Source organism: Cricetulus griseus (assembly GCF_003668045.3).
Source record: "Cricetulus griseus strain 17A/GY chromosome 1 unlocalized genomic scaffold, alternate assembly CriGri-PICRH-1.0 chr1_0, whole genome shotgun sequence".
Classification (NCBI taxonomy): Eukaryota; Metazoa; Chordata; class Mammalia; order Rodentia; family Cricetidae; genus Cricetulus; species Cricetulus griseus.
In genome coordinates, this window is record NW_023276806.1 from 258,426,933 (window position 1) to 258,450,477 (window position 23,545).

The 23,545-nt window shown below is 47.7% G+C and overlaps 1 protein-coding gene and 1 long non-coding RNA gene across 2 annotated transcripts in view; one reads left to right on the top strand and one right to left on the bottom strand.

Moving 5' to 3' along the window:
- Positions 1-10,209: 10,209 nt before the first annotated feature.
- On the bottom strand, positions 10,210-17,744 carry LOC118239538. The gene is made up of 2 exons (XR_004771955.1): positions 17,428-17,744; positions 10,210-10,494 (listed from the first exon to the last, which is right to left on the bottom strand). It is a non-coding gene; the product is annotated as an uncharacterized LOC118239538 (long non-coding RNA).
- Positions 17,745-17,858: 114 nt separating this feature from the next.
- The window catches only part of Zfand3 (zinc finger AN1-type containing 3), a 184,164-nt gene continuing 178,477 nt past the window's right edge, over positions 17,859-23,545 (top strand). The window contains 2 exon segments of the mRNA XM_035450483.1: positions 17,859-18,336; positions 18,339-18,354. Of these exon segments, the coding sequence (XP_035306374.1) occupies positions 18,285-18,336; positions 18,339-18,354 (68 nt within the window). The 5' untranslated portion in view covers positions 17,859-18,284.

The following is a 23,545-nucleotide window of genomic DNA, read 5'->3' on the forward strand; positions in this document are numbered from 1 at the left end:
AAGGGAGACAGGGAGCTGGGGCCTTAGCCTTCCCCTCCCTCATCAGGGCAAATTCCACAAGTAGAGGCTGTTTCTACTGGAAGATTGCCTCTGCTCTGGAATGTCTTTCTTCATGGAATCTCTGCTTGACAAACATGTCTTCCTCTCTGGAGAATCACAATCTAGTGAGGATCTCTGCGGGAAGAGCTTCCTCCCCTCCTTCCTCCCTCCCTTCCTCTCTTTCTTCTTTTCCCTTCCTTCTTTCCTTTTTTCTTCCATTTTCTCTCTCTGCACTTTTGGTTTGGAGAGACAGGGTGAGGGGTCAGTGACCCATGGGCAGAGAGAATCACAATCCATTGAGACTTTCACCTGACGCAATTACAACAAAACAGATTTTGGGAAGGTTCTCTCTCTCTCTCTCTCTCTCTCTCTCTCTCTCTCTCTCTCTCTCTCTCTCTCTCTCTCTCTCTCTCTGTGCGCGTGTGCACACGTGTGTGTGTGTGTGTGTGTGTGTGTGTGTGTGTGTGTGCGTACACACGCGTGTGTTCGCGCGCGTGAAGGGACTGGGGAGATGACTCAACAGTTAAAATACCAGCTGCTGTTCCAGAGGTCCGGAGTTCAGATCCCAGCACCAACGTTGCCTGTAACTCCAGTACCGGGGGACCTGATCTCTGTGGAAACCTATACACTGGTACACACAGAGACACAGAAATAAAGATAAGAAACTAAAAGAAGCAATTTAAGGGAGGGAGGGTTTGGCTGTGGGATTTAGAGGGTACAGTCTATGGTGGTGGGGAAAGCATGGGAACTTCTGGCCTCTGTAGTTGTGAGAGCTTCAGGGTGCTTGTTCACATCTCCATAGACCAGAGAGCAAAGCGACCGAGGCTGAAAGCAGTGTGTTATAACCATCAGTTATATAACCCAGTTCTTCCCACTAGACCCTGCCAGCAGAAGGGTCTGCCAATCCGATGCTGATATCGTCACCAAGTGTTCAAACACGTGGACCTGTGTGTGTGTGTGTGGGGGGGTACTTTTCATATGTAAACCATAACAATTTGGCTTCTTGGGGTGGTCCTAGAAACTGGGGTGGGTAAACTGAGGGCTGGGAGTGGCAGAGAAGGGACAAGGTTGCTGGGTGGAAGAAGCCCAGGGCTTGATCGGTCATTTATCACTTGGGGTAGAACAATGTCAGTAGGTTTTTAAGATGCTTATATTGGACCGGACATGGTGGTACATGCCTGTAATCCTAGCTCTCGGAAGGCAGAGTGGATCTCTGTGAGTTTCAGGCCATCCAGGGTTACACAATGAGACCTTGTCTAAAACAAAAACCAACTAACAAACAGAAAGCTAGGCACTGTTCTGAACTGGGGGGTCTGGCAATAGGAAAATGTGTATATTATAAGATTCTGTCTCTTACAACAGCCCTGCAACAAGCTCCCTCCTTTCCCGGGTGCCCTCCTTCCTTGTAGTTCCTGGTAATATCTGGAGACAATGATGCTGTCATAAGTGGGAGGTGGGGTAAGGTCCCAGCAACTAGTGAATAGGGACCAAGGGCACCGCTCTGCCTTTGGCAATGCTTGAGAGAGTCCTTCACAACAAAGGATTATGTGGTCAGTAGTGTGGAAGTTAAGCCAGGATGATGGTGTCCATAGGGGAGGAGAGAGGGATGGGAGGTGAGTGAACCACAGACATTATCCTGGCGAGGAACCAGTGGGCAGAGCTTCCTATAGGCAGGCCTCTGTGGTGTGCGCTCTTGTTTGGTAAGAAAAAATTAGAAAATAAACTGTATTCAGCCCTGTTATAGAGCGCTAAATACTCAATCAGGAACACTAGTCTTGGCGTATCCACGGAGAGCAGTTAGGCCATCCATATAGGGTGAGTCTGAGATAGAGGTGGACTGGTAGTGATACCACCTCCCAGTCCCCCAAACTGATGGCCACCAGGCGTGTTCAACCTTTTAATATGGTTATTTCAAGATCCACTCAAGTTAATAATCCCAGAACTTGGGAGGCAGAGGCAGGAAGATCTCTGTGAGTTCGAGGCCAGCCTGGTCTACATACACAGTTCCAGAACAGCCGTGACTATGGGAGAGAGAGGAGAGAGAGAGAGAGAGAGAGAGAGAGAGAGAGAGAGAGAGAGAGAAAGAGAGAGAGAGACTTTTTCTCAAAAAACCAAAACAAACAACAGCAACAAAAATCCCAAACAATCAAACAAAAAGATTCATGCAAAGTCATGCAACCGAGTCACAAAATATTTAAAAAATCATTTTAAAAAGTCTGATGATGGTTTTTTTTTTTTAAAAAGTAAGGTTCAGTATTGAAAGCTGGGCAGTGGTGGTGCACACATTTAATCTCAGAACTCAGGAGGCAGAGGAGGCAGGTAGTTCCAGGATAGCCTACTCTACGTAGCAATTCTGGGACAGCCAGGGCTACACAGAGAAACTCTGTGTTGAAAAACCAAAATTAATAATAATAATAATAATAATAATAATGTGATTTTGTATGTTGGTTCCTCATCCTGCATATCTAGAGGCACATGTGGCTTATAGGTGACTTGAATGGTACTTGGCTGTCTGCGCCATTCTGGTAGGTGATGGAAGGTGGCCACGGACAGGGTGTGAAGCTGCTGTTTGTTTCTCCTGACTGCTGTTCTCAGGGCATCATCTCGATAGCTCATTACCACCCCAGCTAGAGACAAACAGCAGCATTAATTTAATTTTATTTACATCCCGGAGTCATTTAGAGGGAGCACATTGAAGCAAAGTTGATTGAAAGTATCCTCCAGGATGGGCCCTGTGCTTCCTTGGGCTGTCAGGCTGTGATGGATGGTGGCAGCAGCTTTTGCCTGCCCCACTGGCCTCCCCAAGGCAGGAGGCGAGGAAGCCCAGTGGGCGGCTCACTCTGGGACAGAACCCACAGGGCCAGCCGCAGTCACTCTGCTGCCCACTTTCTCTCCTTAAATAACCCCTTTCCCTGCTTAGCTTCTTCTCCCAGCCCTGGAAGCCTCCACTCACCCAAAGCCATCTTTTAATTAGATCTGAATATAACATGTACTAATTGAGTGTTGACCATGTGTTCCGAGGGCTTTGCTGAAGTCTGCGCTGTACAGGAATGAGCAAGCCACCCTTTGTGGGCCTTGCAAGTCAGCTCAGCTTCCAGTGTCTCCAGTTAAAGGTTTAGAGCACATGAGGCTGGAGAGATGGCTCGGTCAGTAAAGTGCTTGTCCTGAAAGCCTGAGGGCCCGAGTTCGGATCTAGCACCCACATTAAAGAGGCATCGTCTTCCAGCCTAGGAGGCAGAGACAGGATGGTTTCCCCTGCTTGCCCTCCAGCTGAGCTAAATCTGTGAGCTCCAGGATCAGAGAGTCCCTGACTCCAAATCTGAGGTAGAGATTGACTGAGGAGAAGTTGTTTCATAAAAGAAAGAGGCGGGCAGTTAGTGAGTCAAGATACGGAGTTTCTCCTCTCAGAGCACGGCAACTTCCCAGGCTCTACTGTGAAAGGACAGTGGGATAAACAATGTTCTTGTCAAGTCCTGCTAGAGGATTTGGTTAAAAAGGAGGCTGGAGGGCCTTGATTGTAAGAGGGGCCCTGAGCTGAGGGAATTGCCTGGCTCAGGGTTAACGGTGGGAGAGGAGAGTCACAGAAAAGGAGCGAGGAGGGAGGTGCTGCCGGAGTAAACACTGGATGGACACAGGCCATGCTTGTTAACCTCGGCCCTGCAGCATTAGGGATGCTGGAATGTCCCTCATGCCTGCTGCTTCCCATCCTGTGAAGGACTCAGAGTTTGTGCATTTCCCAGGGGAGTGGGCCATTGACAGAAGGACCCACCAGTGACTTAGCAGATGGCCACTGTCATCCTGTGATAAGCGGGCCCACCAAGGGGCTTTGGTTTCCTTCCTGTCGGGAGCTGGAGTTACTCTCTGTGGATCCCCAACTCTGTAGTGAAATCCACCGGATGGCAATATGTGAGTGTGACTCCGAGGGCATCAGGGAGGGGACACAGTGTCTGGGGAGTGGCAGAATGGTGGGGTAAGGAGACAGTGCCCAAATAAGCAGGGAAGTGAAGAGCCACGTGAGAACCGATTGTGCTAGTGGCATCCCTGAGAGCCTGCTCTGTGCGGAGCTGGGCTGGCCAGGAGCGCTTGCTGAGATGCCAGGAGCCTTCTTGCTCTTTATGTGGGTAGTGATTGTTTAGGGTTTGTGTGATCATGTGTGTGAGTGTGTGAGCATGTGTGTGTGAGAGTATGTGAGCATGTGCGTGTGTGTGAGCATGTGTGTGTGAGAGTATGTGAGCATGTGTGTGTGTATGTATGTGTGTGTGTGAGCATGGGTGTATGTGTGTGTGAGGATGTGTGTGATTGTGTGAGAGTGTGTGAGCATGTGTGTGAGTGTGTGAGCATGTGTGTGTGTGAGTGTGAGCATGTGTGTGTGTGTGTATGTATGTGTGTGTGTGAGCATGGGTGTATGTGTGTGTGTGAGGATGTGTGTGTGATTGTGAGAGAGTATGTGAGCATGTGAGCATGTGTGTGAGCTTGTGTGCCCTTGTATTAGTCAAGCTGTCCATTCAAGGCCCCTGTGCATTTCTGTATGTATGCTACACCTTGGTAAAAAGAACAGAGATAAGGAACAAGAGTGTATCTATAATGCTACTGAGAATGAGTCCCTCATCACAATCTGTATGCCATCAGGCTTTTCCTTCCCCACCCCCACCCTCACCCCACCCTGCTAATCACAAACTTACTTCCTGCCTCTATAGATCAGATTTCCCTGTGTATATACTGAATTATAGGTGTGGGCTTTTGCATTTGACGATGGCACAGTGGCTTGGAGGCTTCTTCCCATTGATTCAGCACAGGTCAGTGCTCCGCCCCCACCCTCCCTTGTCAGTGAATAGTGCTTCAGTACATAGTTACACCATCCCCTAGGAAATGAATAGGTTGTTCTCACTTTGAGGCTGCTTGTTTGCATACACGTTGTGCGGACCTTGCTCATCTCCCTTGTGTGATAAGTGGCTGCACCCCTTTTAAATCCCAAATAAAGTTTTGGGTGTTCCTGCATCTTCACAAAGACTTGTTTGTGTCTCTTTCTGGCAGAGCTCATTCTGGTGGTTATGAGGTAATCTCCCCTCTGGTTATCATCTGAATTTCCCCGATGACTAAGGCCGGCTGGCTGGCCGGGGGCTCCTTTCACTTGCTTGTTAGTTATTCATTTGTCTTTGGGAAAATGTCTGTTCAAATCTTTGTCCTTTTTCAATTGTATTGCTTGCCTTTTTGCTATTGAATATCACCAGCTCTTTATATATTTTGGAAACCTGTTCTTTATCAGACACAGGATCTATGTACTTCCCTCCCTGCCCCCCTCAAGCTGTGCTTTGTCTTTGCCTTTTGCTGATGGGATCTTTTGAAAGACACATTCTAAGAATTTTAAATATTTTTATTTACTGTGTAAGTGTGTGTGTGTGTGTGCGCGCGCGCGCGCGCGTGTGCGCGCGCGTGCGTCCACATTTATGCAGGGGCCTACAGAAGCCAGAAGAAGTCAACAGATTTCCTAGAGCTAGAGTTACAGGTGGCTATGAACCGTCCAACATAGGTTCTGGGAACTGAACCCATGTCCTCTGGAAGAGCAACAAGTGCTCTTAACCACTGAGCTGTCTCTCTGGTCCCAAATAGCACAAGTTTTAATGGACTTCTTTCAAGGAAACCAAAATAAATAGCTATTGTGTTTAAGGCACTGTTTTATTGGGGGGGGGTGCAGTGAATTTGTGTTATGTGCAGGAAAATAAGGCTGTCTGCCCATACTGGTTCCCAGGGGCCACACCATACAGGAAGCTAGAGGGGCATAAAAGAGGAAGTGGGAAACTCTAAATGGGTCCTTGGGGAAGGAAACATGTCAGTGGTTGACCTCTGATTAGATGACTCAAGAAGTTCTTCAGTCATTTATCCACCAGCTCAGGCTACTTTTTTTTTTTCATTTAAAATTTTAATTGTGTGTGCGCACGCACATGTGGACACCACAGAGCCCATGTAGAGGTCAAACTTTGTAGGGGTCAGTTCTCTCCCCCTGCCGTGTGGCTCCCCCATTGCATTGCAGAGGTAACTAAGGTTTTGGGTTGCTACACAGTTTTCTCAGTATCCCTCAGCTAGTTAGCTTGGGATGGTCCTAGAGGCCAACCCAGGTCTGTTGAACTTCAAACGGCATGACCTTCTCTTGGTCAGGACACAGTGGTCACAGTCCTTTTTTTCTTTACTGTCTGTCTGTCTGTCTGTCTGTCTGTCTGTCTGTCTGTCTTTTGATTGATTGATTGACTTGGAGACAGAGTCTCACTCTGTAGTCCTGGCTGTCTTACAACTCGATGTGTAGACCACACTTGCCTTAAACTCACAAAGATCCATTTCCTTCGGAGTGCTGGCATGAAATGTGTGCACTACCACACTTGACCTATTTGCTCACTGTTGAGACAGGTCTCATGAAAGTAGAGCTGACCTATGTAGCTATGGGCGACCTTGAACTTCCAATCTTCCTGTCTTCACCTTCCAGGTCTGGATTACGGGTCTGTGTCACCATAGCTAACATATGCAGTGCTAGGCACGGAACCCCAAGCATGCCACATACGCACTTTGTCATAGTCTTTAGACTGACTTTTCTTGTAGCTCACCCAGAACACTCAGTTTGGAGTCTGCTACTAACCCCATTTCAGAGCCTAGAATCTTCTGAGGGTGCCTGTGAGCGTGTGTGTCCCTAAATGTAGACCTGTAGTACTTGTCTTTATTTGTCTTGAAAGATTTTTATCTTCATTTCCAACTTTTGATTGGGGGAAACCATTCATATAGAATGGTGCGTACATGAAACATGCATGTCTCAATGGATTCATGCCAGTTGAATAAATTCGTGTAACCAACAGCCAGACTGTAAGTAAAATACTGCCAATGACTAGCCCCTAAGAATGACCTTGGTGTTCCCCTCTAACCCTTTCCTGAAAGTTTCCCATTTCTCTGCTCTCCACCTCCAAGGGGTGATGGTAGTGCTTTTCTCCTTCCAGCTCAGGCAGCAAGCAGTCTGCCAGTGAGCTGTGTTCCCGGCCCACCATTGTCTCCTAACTGTTTTGTTTGAGACTGAGTTTTATGTAGCCCAGGCTGGCTTCAAGCTCACTATGTAGCTAAGGATGACCTTGAACTCCTGATTCTCCAGCCTCCACCTCCTGAGTGCTGGTTGACAGGCAGACGCCATCACACCCCAGCTCATCCTCCTCATTCTCAACGCTGTATACGAGTCCTGCGCATTTCTGACCTTCCCGTAAATACAACAACGAGGCAGTAGCTATTTTGTTTGGGGCTCGGCTTCTTTTGCTTGACATTTGTTTTCCGTGAATCATTCCTATTGTGTACAGCACAGTTGTTGTTTATTCTCATTCGATGAGATTTAGGAAGGGGATGGAAATGAAATATCATGCACTGTGAAATGAGAAACACCATCTAGGCTTCTGACTCTGCTGCTTACAAATCGAATCTTTGGGCAGTTCATTCGGCTTCCAGGATTTTAGTAGCCTCATCTGCAGGGTGGAGAAGGTAAGGTTTCTCTTGCAGACTATAGTAGCCAAAGTGAGTGACATCTGTCATTCCAACACTTAGAAGGGGAGGCAGGATGATGTTCATCCTCGGCTACTTAAGCTAGTGTGAGGCCAGCTTGGGTTATGAGTCCCTATCTCAAAAAAGAACAACAAAAACAAATCTAGTGTGTGCAAAGCAGCTACTGCTGTTAGACAGTATAAAAAAGATGATAGCATTATTATTTATTAAAACCCTATTTGCTGAGTGGTTTCAGAAGGAAATGGGATCCCAGAGGTGTTGAACTCCTAGTGTTTCTGTCCACACCTTCATAAACTCACATAATCACACCACATACACAGGTTCTCAACTCTGCAGGTTCCCACCAGTGTGTGCCGTCATGCCTGTTGGTGCACACCCTCCCCACACCTGCCTGCACAAAGACACACTTCTCCCAGTGTGAGCAGCCAGCATGTGGAGTTTTCCCTTCTCTCAGCTCTTTCAAGAAGCACACACCAGATGGAATTGGGTCTGCTACATGGCTGAGCAGCCCCCACATCAGAAAGTTATAATCAGTGAATCCATCATGTGGCCAGGCCCTGGCAAGGCCACTGCTGCCTGACGGTCCATGGAGGAATGCCGCCACCTCCTCCAGGGCGGAGAACAGACACAGGCAGGCAGTTGCCAGGCAGTGGAGCCAAGAGAGCAGATGGCAGCTGTGCAGCCTCTGCCTAGCCGGGGTCCCTGGCTGGTGGGAAGGAGTTACTGGCAGTGGGAATTCTGAACAAAGCACGCTTCTTCCATAGGGCCCTCGTGCCTTCCTCTGTCCTTTTAGTCTGCCTTGGAGTGACACATACCTGGACTCTGTATAAGCTGAGGCAGGAGAAAATAATCTCTCTGGGTTCCTTGAACATTTAGAAATCTAATTCTGTCATGTCCACTGTAATTTTGACTCTGCTTCCTAGCTCCTATGCAGATTACTTGGGAATGACTCACAGTCTTGTGAAGAAAGCCATGCTAATACCACAGGCAGGCAGACAGACAGACAGACAGACAGACAGACAGACACAAACACTGATTACCTGGCTGTTGTGAACTCACTAGTGTCCTGTCTCGGCCCTTGACCCTTAGAGCTTCTCAGAGTGTGTCTTAGCCACTTTTCTGTTGCTGTGATGAAACACCCTGGCAAAAGTGACTCAAGGCAGGATGGATTTATTTTGGCTCACATTTCAAGGTACAGTCCATTGTGGTGGGAGTGGGGGTGGAGACAAAGGCTGCTGGTCCCACTCCCCTGTCTGAAGAATAGGGGAAAATGCTAGTGGCCGACTCAGTTCGTCCATGTTCTGACCGTCCAGATCTACCCAGGTGAAGGTAGAGTGCACAGCTGAGTTTTCCCACCTCAGTTACTTTAGTCAAGATCATCCTACAGGTGTGTTGAGAGGCTTATCTTCCAGGTTCTGTCACAAACCAGGCGGAAGTGCCATGGTTTATGTCCCCTGGCTGTATATTCAGTCTGTCACTGCCTCTGCTCTTCAGATAGGATGTCTTTAAGGTCTGGTATTTGTGCAACCCCCCTAGGACTGAGCCTTGGTTGTGCCCAGTGACAATTGGCCCTCTGACACCCCTCCCCTGACCACCTTGCTATCCCTAACTATGGCCTTCACGTCTCCCAGTTCTTGCCTTTGCGTCAACTTCTGGAACACCCAAACTAAGACTCCAGCTCTCTTTGTTCAGCCCCATCCTGGACACCCGAGCCTCTCGCTACCATTTTCCTGAATCCCTTATTCTGTTTGGCATCCTCAGTGCATACTGCTGACCTAGCCTAGCGTCTGCTCAGCCACCCACGACCATGGAAATGATCTATGACAGTTTGTAGAAGTGACTCGATGGGAAACTTCAGGTCTCTAGGGACTCACTCGGCTATAAGGTCATGGCTTTGGGCTGCTTTAGAAAACCTCTAGACAGGAAATCAGGAAGTCTGGGGCACAAGCCCTGGAGAGCCTGCCTCGGGGAGCTTGGGCACCAGGCCCAAGGGACTGTCCTGACCTCTGGATGACTTGGCCATTTGCCTCAGACTGCCTGACATGAGGCAGAGAAGGAGAAAACATTCCTTTTGCAGCCTGCCACCTACCTCTCACCATTTTCTGTCTTCTTATTCTCCCCCTTTCTGTTTTTAATCTTTAGGTGACAGAGTGTCCACATCAGTGACTCTAAATTAGCCAAGGTTAATGCACCCCAACACACATTCAGACTCTGGAAAATCAAAAGTTATAGATACAAATTAAGAGACAAATGACAAAGCCAGGCCCAGTGGCACAGGCCTGTGACGCACAGTGACTCACAAAGCTGAGGCAGGAGGACCACAATCAACACTTATTGAGATTCCATTCTAAAAACAGATACCATACAAAAGTGGCTCAGGATGTAACTCATTGGTAGGATACCTGCACAGAATAACATGAAGCTCTGGGTTCAAATCCCAGGGTAGAGGGAGGAAGGTGGGTGAGAGGAACAGTAGAGAAGTCACTTTCGAAAAAGGGCTAATACTCTTCACAGCAACATTGAAACTGTAAGGAAAAAATAATCCACCCCTGTAGAAAAGTGGACAGAGGACCTAAACAGACAATTCTATACAAAATGAGTTAAACAAAACAACAGCAAAGTACACATACACAGACCCAAAAATCAAGTAAACACAGCTATTAAATGTCATCTTTTATCATTAAATTGGTAACAGTTAACAGCGGTGACATCACAAAGACCTGTCCTCACGCTCACTGCTGGAGGGAGTGTAGAGTGGTGTAGACTTTCTGATGGGGGGGCCTGGCCACAGAAAATGAAGGTGAAACCGTATTCCAACTGTCTTCCTTCTTAGGAAAATATGTCCAAAAGTTGTGATGGTGGTGCATCTGCTGTTTCCACTGGGAGGTGGGGGCAGGAAATCACTTGTGCCAAGGGTTTGATTCCAGCCTAAGCAACATGACAAGAGACACTATCTTAAAAAAAGAAAAGGAAAGAAAAAAGAATCCAGGCTTGTTGGTACATGCCTATAATCCCAATACTCAGGAAGCCAAGGCCAAGGAATGCCAACTGGAGTGTTATAAACCAGCCTGGACTACACAGCAAATACCAGCCCAGACTGGGTTATAACATACCTCTGTCTCAAAAGCTCAGCAGGGGAGCAGGGCTGGAGAGATGGCTCAGGGGTTAAGAGCAAATGCTGCTCTTGCAGAGGGACCTGAGTTCGGTTCCCAGCACCCACATCTGGTGGCTCACATCTGCTTGTAGCAGTAGGTCTAGGGAGCTGATGATGCCCTTCTTCCGGACCCCAAAGGGGTGTACACGTGTGCGCCTGCACACAGACACACATGCAAAGAGAGAGATATAATTAAAAATAACAAAATTTATAAAAATAATTTAGAAAATTGAGGTGGCAGAGGAAGAAACAAAACCATGACCACTATACACACACACACACACACACACACACACACACACACACACACGTATTCTCACACCCATGAAGAGAGAACTGTGAGGAATAAATCTCTGTTTATGAATTACCCAGTCTGTGGTATTTTGTTACAGTAGTCTAAATGCTCTGAAACAAGTTGGTAGACTAAACAAGGCAAATCACTGTCAGCAAGGTGGGCAGGATTCCTCTAATCCACTGAAGGCCTGAATGGAACAAAAAATGAAATAAGGCACAGTCCTCTCTCTGACTGATGGTATTTGAGTCCGGATATGGTTCTTTTGGTTGTCAGCAGATCCAGACCACAGCTTTACACTTGGACTCTGCTGGTTGTGGGCCTTTAGATGATAGCTCTTGAGGCTCTTCGGTCTCTCTTCCCTGTCCAAAACAGATGGCTTCTGTAGTGCAGGACTGATACAGGCTGGACCCTGGCACCCTCTCATCCTCTCTCCCACCCCAATCATTCCTGTATCTCTGGAACACCAGCATTAATGCCGTTAGCCTTAAGACTATACTGTAGAACTTCAAAGATGGGTCAGGAGTCAAGGGCATGCACTGCTCTGACAGAGGGCCTAAGTTTGGTTCTCAGCATCCACAATGGGCAGCTCACAAATACCTTTAACCCTAGCTCCAGGGTCCTCTGGCGCCCTCCTCTGGCCTGCCAGGGCACTTGCACTCATGTGCACATACCCACACACAGATGCACACACATATACATGATTAAAAAATGGAGAGACCATGCTGTAAACCTATGTACAGAGATATAGAAGATGCCATGGCATCAGTTTGAGGGCACACTATGTCCTGTATGATCTAATTCATATGAGTGTAAAATCCCTAGCCCATAGGCTATATACCAGGCTCTTAGTAAGCGTTTCTCTTGGGGTTGGGGAGGGTAGTGTTAGGGAGGATTTCTTTTTCTACAAAGGTCAAGAATTTCTGAGAAAAATGATTACTGCTATTCTTGTAAAGAAATCGAAAAGTCAGTAAAATCAAATTTCACACTGAGACTGGGTGTGAGCAGCAGGGAGATCGGTGATGTCACCACCATAAGGAACACAGAATGTGAAATGCCAGTCCCTCCTGCTCTCCTCCCTTCTTTCCCCGTCCAAGCTTTCATTTTAGTTCATTTATTTTTAGTTTTTGGAGAAGGGCTGGAGATGGCATGCGTGGCTGCCCTTCTTTCCCCTTGGTTCTGTGAGTTTATCCATGCCAGCTGGACGGTAAGTGACTCAGAGAACCAACTACACATTGGAAAACTTGCAGGCTGAGAGGAAACTTACACAGGGTTTTGTTCATTGGTTTTAAAAAAAAATCCCCACCCAGGCAAACCAAGCTCAAATGAGAGAGCAGAAACCCCTATGTTCTCAGCTGTGTTTGGAACCAGAATCTCATGACATCCTTGTGCGTTTCCCTGCTTGGCCTGAAATTGTCTATGTAGATCAGACTGGCCTCAAAAGCAGAGGTCCCCCGACCTCTGCACATCCTATTGTTTTATAGGGGGGCCTCTAATCTTTTGCCCTCTGTCAGCTGGGACCAGAGTCGCATGGGGACCTGGGTAGTGTCTTCTCTGGACTTGAGGCCTCTGCAGCCCCTGAATTAGAGCATAGAGCATACTGCTGCTGGGTCAGGGGAAAGATATCCCATGTCATCTTTTCTGGCAGGCCCAGGCCTTTTTCTTTTCTTTGATAGCCAAAACTGGCTTCTCATCTCCCCAAGGACATAAGGTATTCTGGGATTCCCTGTTCCCATGAGTGGGGGGTCACAGTAAGTAGGAACTGGGGGCACACCATTCAGCGGCTGGGTAAGGAGTCTCTGTTAAACTCCTGGGATCAGGGTTGATGCTGGGTCCGAAATGTGGGACTCAGTTTGGCAGATAATATGGGGATTAGGATTAAGACCCAGGGTTTGGACACTGGACTGATACCAAGTTAGAGTGAATTACATCGGCTAAAGGCTTTAAAGCCGGGTTAGAGTTGTGGGGTTAAGGATTAGAACCAGGAGGATTATCTGCTTCTTCTCAGGTCCCCAAAGCCCCTTTGTGGTTGCTTTTAGGGTTAGGTAAGGTCTCTGGGACTCCGGTGCAGACCTGGCTTTGAGACACAGGATGCCCGGTCCCCAAAACCTTGGCTGTGGAGAAGGTGCCATTCTTTCCCCTTTCTTTTCTCTGATGGCCATCACTCCTAGCTGAGGTTTTCTTCGAACTTGTGCTCATCCAGTTTTGCTTGTAGAGTAGCTGGAATTATAGGTGTGCAACATTGGACCACATGGGGGGATCTTGCACAAATTAACAAACTGTTGTGCCTTGAATATTACTTACAACTCACTCCTAAAAATTTTGTATTGCATTTGTGTTGTGTGAGAGCGTTTGTCAGAGGATGGCTCGTGGGAGTTGGTTCTCTTCCTTTTGTCATTGGGGTCTCCAGGATTGATCTCAGGAGGTCAGGCCTCGTAGCAAGTGCCCTTACTCAGTGAGCCACGTAGAAGGCCAGCAACAAATATCTGCTGAATGCAAAACCAAATGTGCCACTGGCTTTAGGTAAATCATGGTGGGTGAAAAAAATCCGGTTTGTAGAGAAGACTCCTGGATATTTCCTTGTAAACTGTGACAGGTTTAATCAGGGCAATGAGTGTTGTGTAAGATTATATAACATGGGGGTGTGTCCGTGGTGGTTTCCATGAGGGATGGTGACTTCAATGAAGGCCTAAGGTACTTTAAATTGGAGTCAGTCTTTGAAAATTCTTGATCCTGCCGATTGCTTTTTATGCTTTTGAACTTGGTGTTAGTTTATTCCTTTTTTGGTGTGTTCTGGACATCTTCTGTCAAGTAGACTACTGATCTTTTCTTTTTGCAATAATTTTTTAAAATTGTAGACACAGTCTCACTGTGTAGCCCTGGCTGGCTTGGGATTACCTATATAAACCAGGCTGGCTTTAAATTGACAGAGTTTCTCTTCTATCTGCCTTCAGAGTGCTGGGATTAAAGGTGTGTGCTGCCTCGAGCCTGGCTCAGCTGAGCCTCTTGAGAACCCAAGGCTCCAAGGATGGGTCTCTGGCAGCCAGACTTGTATCGCCAAAACCCTGACTGCACCGTTATATTGGTGCAAGGTGGCATAAGACCGAGATCTGACAAGCTGATATAAACTAGACTGACTAGTTTCTTTCCCTCGGAAATTGGAATCTACCACTAATAATGAGTTTTAGCTTGCTCTTGTCATGAGGGTCAGTAAGCCCAGAGTACGTCCTCAGAGAAGCAGGTTGGCAGAGAATGACGCAGCTTTGTGGGAAAAAAAAAAAAGCAGAGATGAAAGAGAGAAAAGGATTTGGGAGACTAGCCACATGGCTTCCTGTTGGTATTTAAGGTCCTTGGGTGAGACTGGCCTGTTTTGAGTTTGTTATTATTTTCAGATTTTGAGATAGCGTTTTGCTATGTGGCCCAGGTTGGCCCTGAATTTGTGATCCTCTTGCTCCAGCCTTCTGAGTGCTGGGATTGCAGGTGTGTTTGCAAAGCCCCGTTGCTTTGCAAAAACTTTTTAAAAAATCTTTGGGGCCTGGAGAGATGGCTCAGTGGTTAAGAGCACTGGCTGCTCTACCAGAGGACCAGGGTTCTATTCCTAGCACCCACATGGCAACTCACACCTGCCTGTAACTCCAGTTCCAGGGGATCTGGTATCCTTACACCAATGCATATAAAATATAGTTAAATAAAGTATTAAAAATCTTTTGCACATTTATTTTGTGCCCCCATGTATATGCATGGGTGTACTTGTACCATGGTTACCATGTGGAGAGCAGAGAACAACATTCAGAAGTTGTCTCTCTCCTTCCACCACGTGGATCCTGGCATCAAACTCAGGTCATCAGGTTTGTTGGAAAATACCTTTACCAACTGAACCATCTTTCTGGCCCACATTCTTGTTTCTTTTATGCTTGAGTTCTATGTGATTGCATAATACATACTTACATACATACATACATACATACATACATACACACACACACACACACACACACACACACACACACACACACGGAGGAGGGGGGAGAGAAGAGGGAGGAGATTAATTTTACACAAAGAAATGTATGTGATTTTTCTACTTGCAAAGACAAGACTCTTGGCAAGGACTGGATTTTTGTTAAATTAGTTTTTTCATTCAGCAACTTTGCTCCAATCTTGCTCTTTTTGAAGACATTTTTGTTTTTGGATTTTTTTTTTTTTTTGAGACAGGGTTTCTCTATATAGCTCTGGCCTTGAATTCACAGAGATCCACCTGCCTCTGCCTCCTGAGTGATAGAATTAAAGGTGTTTTCGACCATCACCTACCTTGAAGATAGTTTTGTAACACCAGATAAGCATAGAGAATTTCTGGATTGTCATATCATGTGCACAGGCAAAAGGACCCAATTCTCTTGTGGTAGAGTTGAGGGCATTGAAGGGGTAGCATATCCCCGAAGCACAGGAATGTGCCGGTCCAGAGGGAGGAAGGGCCCTTGAGGCAGAGGGGATGGGAGGAACAGAGGGAATGAGACATGAACAATCAAGGTGCACTCAATAAATACCAACAAGTGGCTGACTTGTAGGGGACTGTCTTAGTCAGGGTTTCTATTGCTGTGAAGAGACACCATGACCACAGCAACTCTTATAAAGGAAAACATTTAATGGAATGGCAGCTTACAGTTTTAGAGGTTTAGTCCATTATCACCATGGTGGTACATGGCGGTGTGCAGGCAGACATGGAGCTGGAGAAGGAACCGAGATTTCTACAACTTTGACCCACAGGCAACAGGAAATGAACTGAGCAGTCTCTAGAGCATAGGAGACTTCAAAGCCCACCCCGACAGTGACACACTTCCTCCAACAAGGCCACACCTACTCCAAAAGGCTACACCTCTTATTAGTGCCATTCCCTATGAGTTTATGGGGGCCAATTACATTCAAACTATCACAGGGACATGATAGAGAATAGTAAATGGAGCCTGAGAAGAAGATTAAAGGCAAATGATCTAACTTCCTGTATAATGGCAAACTACATTTTATGAATCATTATAGTCTCCAGAGGGATTGGACATTCTGGGCACTCCAGACACACAAGTACTTTATACATCCAACTTTCCTTTTGGTTTTCTCTTCTATACAGAAAAGGCAACCATGAAGATGCCAATAAAGAGAGATGTGTATGGGTGTGGGGGGACTTAATCTCACTTTGTTAAACTCAAAGGCTGTCGTTCATTGTGTGGCAATTACATGTCAGTTTAAGTGAACATTTGAGGGGTAACATGAATCCAATGAAAATAAGGAATGATACATGTTTATTCATTTTTTTTCCAGTCATGATCTCTCTGTGACTGACTCATGGCTATGCTGGAACTCATGATGTAAACCAGACTGGCCTTAAATCCACAGAAGTCTGCTAGCCTCTGCCTCTGAAGGGCTGGGATAAAAGGGATGCCCCACCACACCCAGCTCCTATGCACTTGGGAGAGTAGTTATTGAAGGCGTCTGAAGGTTCACACAATCAGAATTAAACACCGTGGCATTTATTAAATGTCTTAATTTTTGCAATCATTGTCTTCACCTTCAGTAGCATCATTCCAAGGATTACAAACTCAATAGGATTCCTGATTTTTAGAAGTTTAGAGGCCAAGAGAATATGTCAGTGTTAACAAATTCAGAGAATTCACAGGCTGACATAAAGGAAATTAAAAGTATCATTTGATAATAAAGTTAATCAAATAACATTCTCTGGGGCTGGATCCCCTTGGGATTGAGAGGGTACATGGTATCCCTCCTGGAAGTTTTGGACTTTCAAGTTGTCTCCAAAACCCTCGGGGCCAGGTCAATTCTCCAAGAGTTCTGGTGGAAATTTCCTTTGTGTTAAAATTAGTGATCGGCACCAGTGACAGGAGAACAGAAAGAACTGAGGATGGTGGATCAGGAATATTAAAGGATCTTTCAATGGTTCACGTTTCTTTGTCCACTTCCTAATACTCATCATAGATGCAAACTAAAAGGTCAAATCTCTTAGCCCAAACCAACCACATCTGCCCTAGGGAGAAGAAAGGTTTTCCAAATCAAGACATCAGCGGGGTGAAACACCTGTCCACGTCCCCACTGCCCCCGCCTTGCTATAGAGAGAGGTAGCATACACTTTCCAGAAACTCATAGACACTGGGAGGGGGTCAGTTTTCCGGGTGGAACTGCAAGAGTGGGCTGGGAGTGGGGGGAATTCTCTGACGGCTGGCAGTTTGGGGAGAAACGCTTCACGGCATCGGTCGGGAGCGCGAGCGGCGACCTGGGAGAGCCAGCCGACTCGCAGGGCACACGGGACACCCAGACAACTTCCGGGTTCGGAAACGCTCCTCCCTCCTCCGGGGTCGACGGCGAGGTCTCCAGGCGCATGCGCCGCCGCTCTGGGACCGACCCAACTCACCCTAAACAACTAATGGGCTCCCGTGCCCGCTCGGGGCGTACCATGTGTTTGGCTCGGGCGGGGGGAGGCGGCGCCTCCTGAGTCCCCACAGGACTCGGAAACCTGGTCCCCTCGCTCCGACAGGGGCGCGTCGGCCAGCTTTCGATTTCTAAAAGTTCCGGGAGGTCCGGCGAGCCGCTAGCTCGGGCAGCTCGGCCGGGCGCGCACCGCCCAGCCCCGCGCCGGCCGGGCGCTGAACAAAGTGGCACGCCCCGATCCCAGCTGATCTGCCGGGCTCCTCCGGCGGTGGCGCCCCCCCCACCCCCGGGCGAGACCATCGCACCGCCTCAGGAGGGGTGTCCGCCGCGGGGAGGGGAGGGGGCGGAGCGGCCATTGTCCGGTCAGCACTGTCTAGGGGGGGAGGGGAGAGAACTACGGAGCGAGCCCGGGCCCGGGCGTCACAGCCGGCCGCTGCGACTCCACAGCCGGCGGGGGCTCCCGGCTCTTCCCCACCCAATCCCGAGCCCGCCTGCTCCGCCGCACGGAACAGCGCTGTGGCTGGGGAGCGGCGGAGAGAGCGGCTGAGGGCGCCGGGTCTCCCTCACCCGCACGGCCCAGCTCCTCCTCCGCAGCTCCCCTCCCTCTCCTCGCCGCGCCCCCCCTCTCCGCAGGCCGAGTGGTGCCGCCCGCCTCCAGCTGACCGGCCTGGAATCCCGGCTCCGAGCCCCGGACTCGCGCCCGCCTGCGCGCCCGCTCCCTCCCCCTCCCCGGCCCGCGCCCCCGCCGCTGCCGCCGCCCGCCGCCGCTGCCTTCGAGCGGGGCCCAGGCCCAGCCGCCGCCACCGCCGTCGCCTCCGAGCTCCGCCGCCGCCGAGCACCATGGGAGACGCCGGGAGCGAGCGTAGCAAAGCGCCCAGCCTGCCGCCTCGCTGTCCTGCGGCTTCTGGGGGTGAGTGGGGGGCAGGGGCGCGGGCGCGGGCCTGGGGTGGGGGGACCCGAGGGAGGCCGGAGCCCGGGAAGCTGGGCCGCGGAAGCCGGGCCGGGGAGCGGGCGGGGACCGCGGCCTCGGCCTGAGGAGGGCTGCGGGCAGGGGACGCTGAGGGTGGGCTGAGGAGAGAGGAGAGGAGGAGGAGGGAGGAGGAGGAGGAGGAGAGGAGGAGGAGGAGGAGGAGGAGGAGGAGGAGGAGGAGGGCGCGGCGGCGGCGGCCTGCCCGGGCAGCACTGCCCTCCGAGGGACTCGCTGGCCCCAGGCCGGCTTTGGGTGAGGGGCCGCGGGCGAGCGGGAGGGCTGAGGTGGCGGTGCTGGCACTTGGCGGCCGGGCAGGGCTGCCTGCCCCCTTTGCTTTGGACTGCGGAGGCCAGTCCGCCTCCCCCACCCCCCTTCTTGGTATGAGTTGGTGCCCAGCCATCAGGAGGGTATTTCCTCTGACTTTTTCACTCCCCTCCTTCCCTGCTGCTCCCCGGGAGATTTGCATCATCACTTCCTAAATTATATCTCAGTCCCCATTTGCTTTTAGGAAGCTGTTCACACGTCATACGTTTGTACAAATCCACAGCCCAGAATTCGGGCTTGGAGAGTAAAGTTAGTAGGATTGTTGAGGGTCTCACGTTTATCTAAAACACGTAATATCAGGGAGTCTGTAAAAATTTCCTTGTCCAAACAAAACAAACAACAACAAAACCCCCAAAACAACAACTACAGCCCCCCCCCCAAACAAATAAACAGCCCCCTTCCAACCGAACCAAAACCAGCAACTTCCCAACAGAACCTCAAGCCAGCCTGGCTTGTGGAATGTGAGAGCTGGTTTCCTCATTGGCTTTCAAATTCCTCTTTCCCTATTTAAAAAAAAAAAAAATGTTCGCAGTTCACAGCACAGAGTGTACAATTAATTCCATACTGCCGTAGAGTGGGTTATGTGTCGGGGAGAGAGACAGACAGACAGATATGGGACCCCCTTCCCTCAGGTTAAAGTGTAAGTTGTCCTTGGAACACTTGGGATTTTATAGATTGTCACTTAACAGGTGCTGTCATCATGCCTCATGACTAGTTCTGTCTAAGGAAACTGGAGACTTGAAAAGAGCAACCTTTGTGCTTCAGCCTTTTGCCTTTCTAAAGATTGTATTGGGGCATTTATGGAGGAGATGGCTGTTTCTAGTGAAGATGTCTTGGGAAATGGCTGTTCTGTATGCTAGGAATGGTTAATACAGAAATTAAAGATCTGTTTAAGAGTGAAGACAATGAGTAGAAAGTGGGTTTTAATGTAGATTTCTGTGGAAGTTCTCGAGTGAGCCCTCCTTTTCAAAAAATTCTTACTAGTCAAGGACATTAGTCAAGAATAAGTTGTAATATTGCCAAAAACTTTGAAGATGTACAAGTATTTTAGCTGTAGGGTCTTCATTTTAACTTGATAAAAAAAAAAACACTTATCTTGAACTTTATTATAAAGAATGTTGCAGCAAACAAAACAAAACAAAAAACTACACACCACGATTGACCAGATCCAAAGACTTTACAGCTCAGCAAACTTGTCTATACAGTTAAGAGTTGTCTGAAGTGCTGAAGTGTTTGCATGAGCAGTCCAACTCTCATAGGAATCTTACGAGGGAGGAATCTTATCTATTACTGGATGGGGCAATCCATGCAGGAGATGGATAACTTGCTCCTTCGTGTAGGGAGTGTAGGGTGTGGTGGGTGAGTGCCTCACAGTGCTTAGTGCCATCGCATTTATGACATCACTTTGGAAAAATCTACTGTGTCAAGCCCTAGATTGTGACTTAACTGTGGGACATGCAGCCTGAAGAAAGTAGTTCCTAATAACAGCGGCTGGGATGCTCAGAGTGTGGCAGAGGTCTGCTTCCTGGCAGCATGCTTTTATGTCCTTGGGAGTAATATCTCAAGTGAGAGGAATCCTTGCTTTCATCAGAGCTTAGAAACTGGAGGAGTGGAATAGCTCCTTGCCTTTAGCCAGCAGATTTTGAGTCAGGCTAGACACTTTGGTGGTAGCAGATGGCAGAAGGCTTGACCTAAAGCATCCAAGGTTCCTTTATTGACTCTTTCAGACTGGCCCTATTGTGAACTGTGGTTTGCCCAACAGAGGTAGCGAGCCCAAAGCTAGTAATTCTCTGACGACACATTTTAACACACCTTTTTAAAAGCTTTCCTGAGGCTGATTGTAGACACCTGTGTAGTTTGTATTTCCTGCCGAAGAACCAAATTGTTGTCTTCATGTCATAGCTGGTTTGTAATTATTTTCATCATTGCATGGGCCATAATTACACTATGTTTATCAGGGAAACTTAAAATGTATTCAACAAATGTTTGATAATGGTGGGTGAGAGTCTTGTCACATCCTAGGGATGTGAGGCAAAGAAGTAAATTGGTAGGGCTGACGAGATTGTTCGGGTGCTGTGAAAGAGGCAGCTGCCCAGGTAGGTGGAGGTAGCTGGAAGTGTCCTGGAGAAAGTGACATTCAGCAGGGATCTTAAGAAGGGTAAAAGGTAGGAAGAGTAGAAGGAGCAGGGTTTGAGGGAGACGGAATGGCATAGGTGAAGGCCAGGAATCGAGGGAAAAGCGGAGGAACTGAGTGGCCCATGGCTAGATTGTGAAGAGGAATCAGCTGGGGATGAGGCGGAGGAGGTGGGAAAAGTGGTGCTAACACTCCCCAGCTGTGCTGGGGCCTTTGACTTGTACCTGGAGTGCAGTGGGCAAGTTTGAGCTCAGAGAACTTTGAGCTTGGACAGATGTGCTGACCTTCGATATGAAAGGTCATGGCTGATCTTGAGAGTGGTTAGGTGTGTGGGTGTGATTGTGTGTTTGAATGAACGTGGTGTAAGTGTTTATGGACTGTTGCCAGATCTGTCGATACAGAACTCCTGTCAGGAGTAGTCATCTGGGCTAGTCATGGACAGCAGTGGCATGAGCATGTCTTGGCTGGGAAGAACACAGAAATGCGGATGGACTGAAAGTCATCAGGGAACATCTTTGTCTTTTCTCTTTATGAAAACAAACAAAAAATGTTCCTAAGAAGTGCTGTGCAGCACAGCACTCTGGAAGCTGCAGGTCTTTCAAATCAGCAAGCCAGGTCCACACCCAGGCATCTGCAGAGTAGTTCTGGCACCATGGGAGTAAAGGGAGTTCCTTTAGAATTGCTGCTTTCTCCAGTTTGCTGCTGAGCATTGTCTAGTCAGGACAGCAATCACAAGGGCTTGGCAAATCGGAGAGCTTACAGCTCTTTCTTGTGGGTGCACAATAGGAAAGAGAGTGCCAGGAGGAGCACACAGTTGAAATTCGGCAGTGCTTAGAACAGGCAGTTTCCAGCTCTGTCTCTGGGTTTATGTTGTGTCATTGGGATGGGCAATTGGGGTAATTGATAGAGACTGTCTTCTCACTGGGAAACTTGCTACCTTAGAGATTGTTGAAGACGGCTGTTTATAGAACTTGAAAGTTCTTTACATAGTAGATACTGTGCCTTTTAGGATTAAAACAGTTTGTTCCCTGTAACTTGGGCTTAAAAGTTTTAGCGAAATATGAAACATTGTCTTGGTTCATTATAGACATTTTTGTAATCAGTTAAAAAAGCACTTACTGATAATTGCCATATTTGAAATAAAATTGTCAGTACATTTCTTTAATGTAAATACACTTGATTTCTTCCCTCCTTTTCTTCTCCTCTTTCTCTTTTCAGACGGGTTTTATTATGTAGTTCAGGCTAGTTAGGAACTCAATGTAGCTTAGGCTGCTCTAGACATCACTCTCTAGGTGCTGTGATTACAGGTGTTTACCAACTACTTTCAAACTAGATACCAGTAGTATTAATTTAATGCATTTTAAATTGTTCCTATGCTTCAAATTTACTGAGATACAATTTTTTTCATCAACATTTTAGAAAGTTATTGAACAGAAGATAGGTGTGCTGGCTCATGCCTTTAATCCCAGGACTTGGGAGGTGAGGTAGGCAGTTCTCTATAAGTTCAAGGCCAGCCTGCTCTACATAGTGAGTTAAAGGCCAGCCAGAGCTTCTCAAAACACACACCCACCCACCCACCACCCACCCACCACTATACTGTATATATTCTGGGACAGTAGGCTAATTAGGATAAAAGAGCAGAGTATTTTCTCCCCTGATTTTACTCTTAGTATAACAATCCATTTACATATATTGACATTTTGTTTTCACAATTGGATAGTCTCTGTCACAATGAAATATTATGGAAACTCTGAGAGGTACTATGTATTCAGTGAACAAATATTGCAGGGTAGCAGTCATAAAAGTGTAGTCTGATATTTATGGAATAATGATTTAAATATGAGGGTTAACTAGGTAAGCTGTCGATGACTCTGAAGATAATAAAAAAGGAGCTTAGGTGGATGAAATGGTTTAGTGTATAAAGGCACTTGCCTGTCAAGTCTGATAACCTGAGTTCCATTCCTGTAACCCACATGATGAAGGAAAGAACCAACTTCCACATGTGTCTGATGATACTCACATCATAATACACATAAATATAATAAAAGACTTTAAAAATCATGAAAAATGTGCGTACATTTTAGAAAAGAATATCTTTTATATGTTCTTTGGCAGTACACATTTCATGCACATATATAGTGTGTGCTGATCACTCAATTCGCCCCGTCTACTCCCCCAGGAAAGCCCTCACCTCTTCCATGTAGCCTCTCTACTCACCATCTTATCCTCTTTTTTGGTAATCCACTGAATCCAGTTATTGCTGCCTACCGGAGTGTTGATTAATTTTAATGGCTTCATTGTATGGTTATCTGGTGCATTTAACTGTAGTTGCTGTGAGTTCATGAATGCAATGGCTATGTTGTCATGGTATTCCACAGGACTCCTCCCCTGTCCTCCAGCTCTCACAGGCTTTCTGTTCTCCCAGAGCTTTGTGTGTGTGTATGTGTGTGTGTGTGTGGTGGTGTGGTGGTGGTGGTGGTGGTGGTGGTGGTGGTGGTGGTGGTGGTGGTGGTGGTATTGCAGATGTCCCATTTAGGACTGAGTACTCATCAGTCATTCTTAGCACTTTGAGTAGTTAAGAATCTTTGTGTTAACTGCTGCCCACTGCAGAAGGAAGCTCCTGACGTGTGTGGCTGTAAGCATGTTGTTTAGATTATTTATGTTACTTTGGTA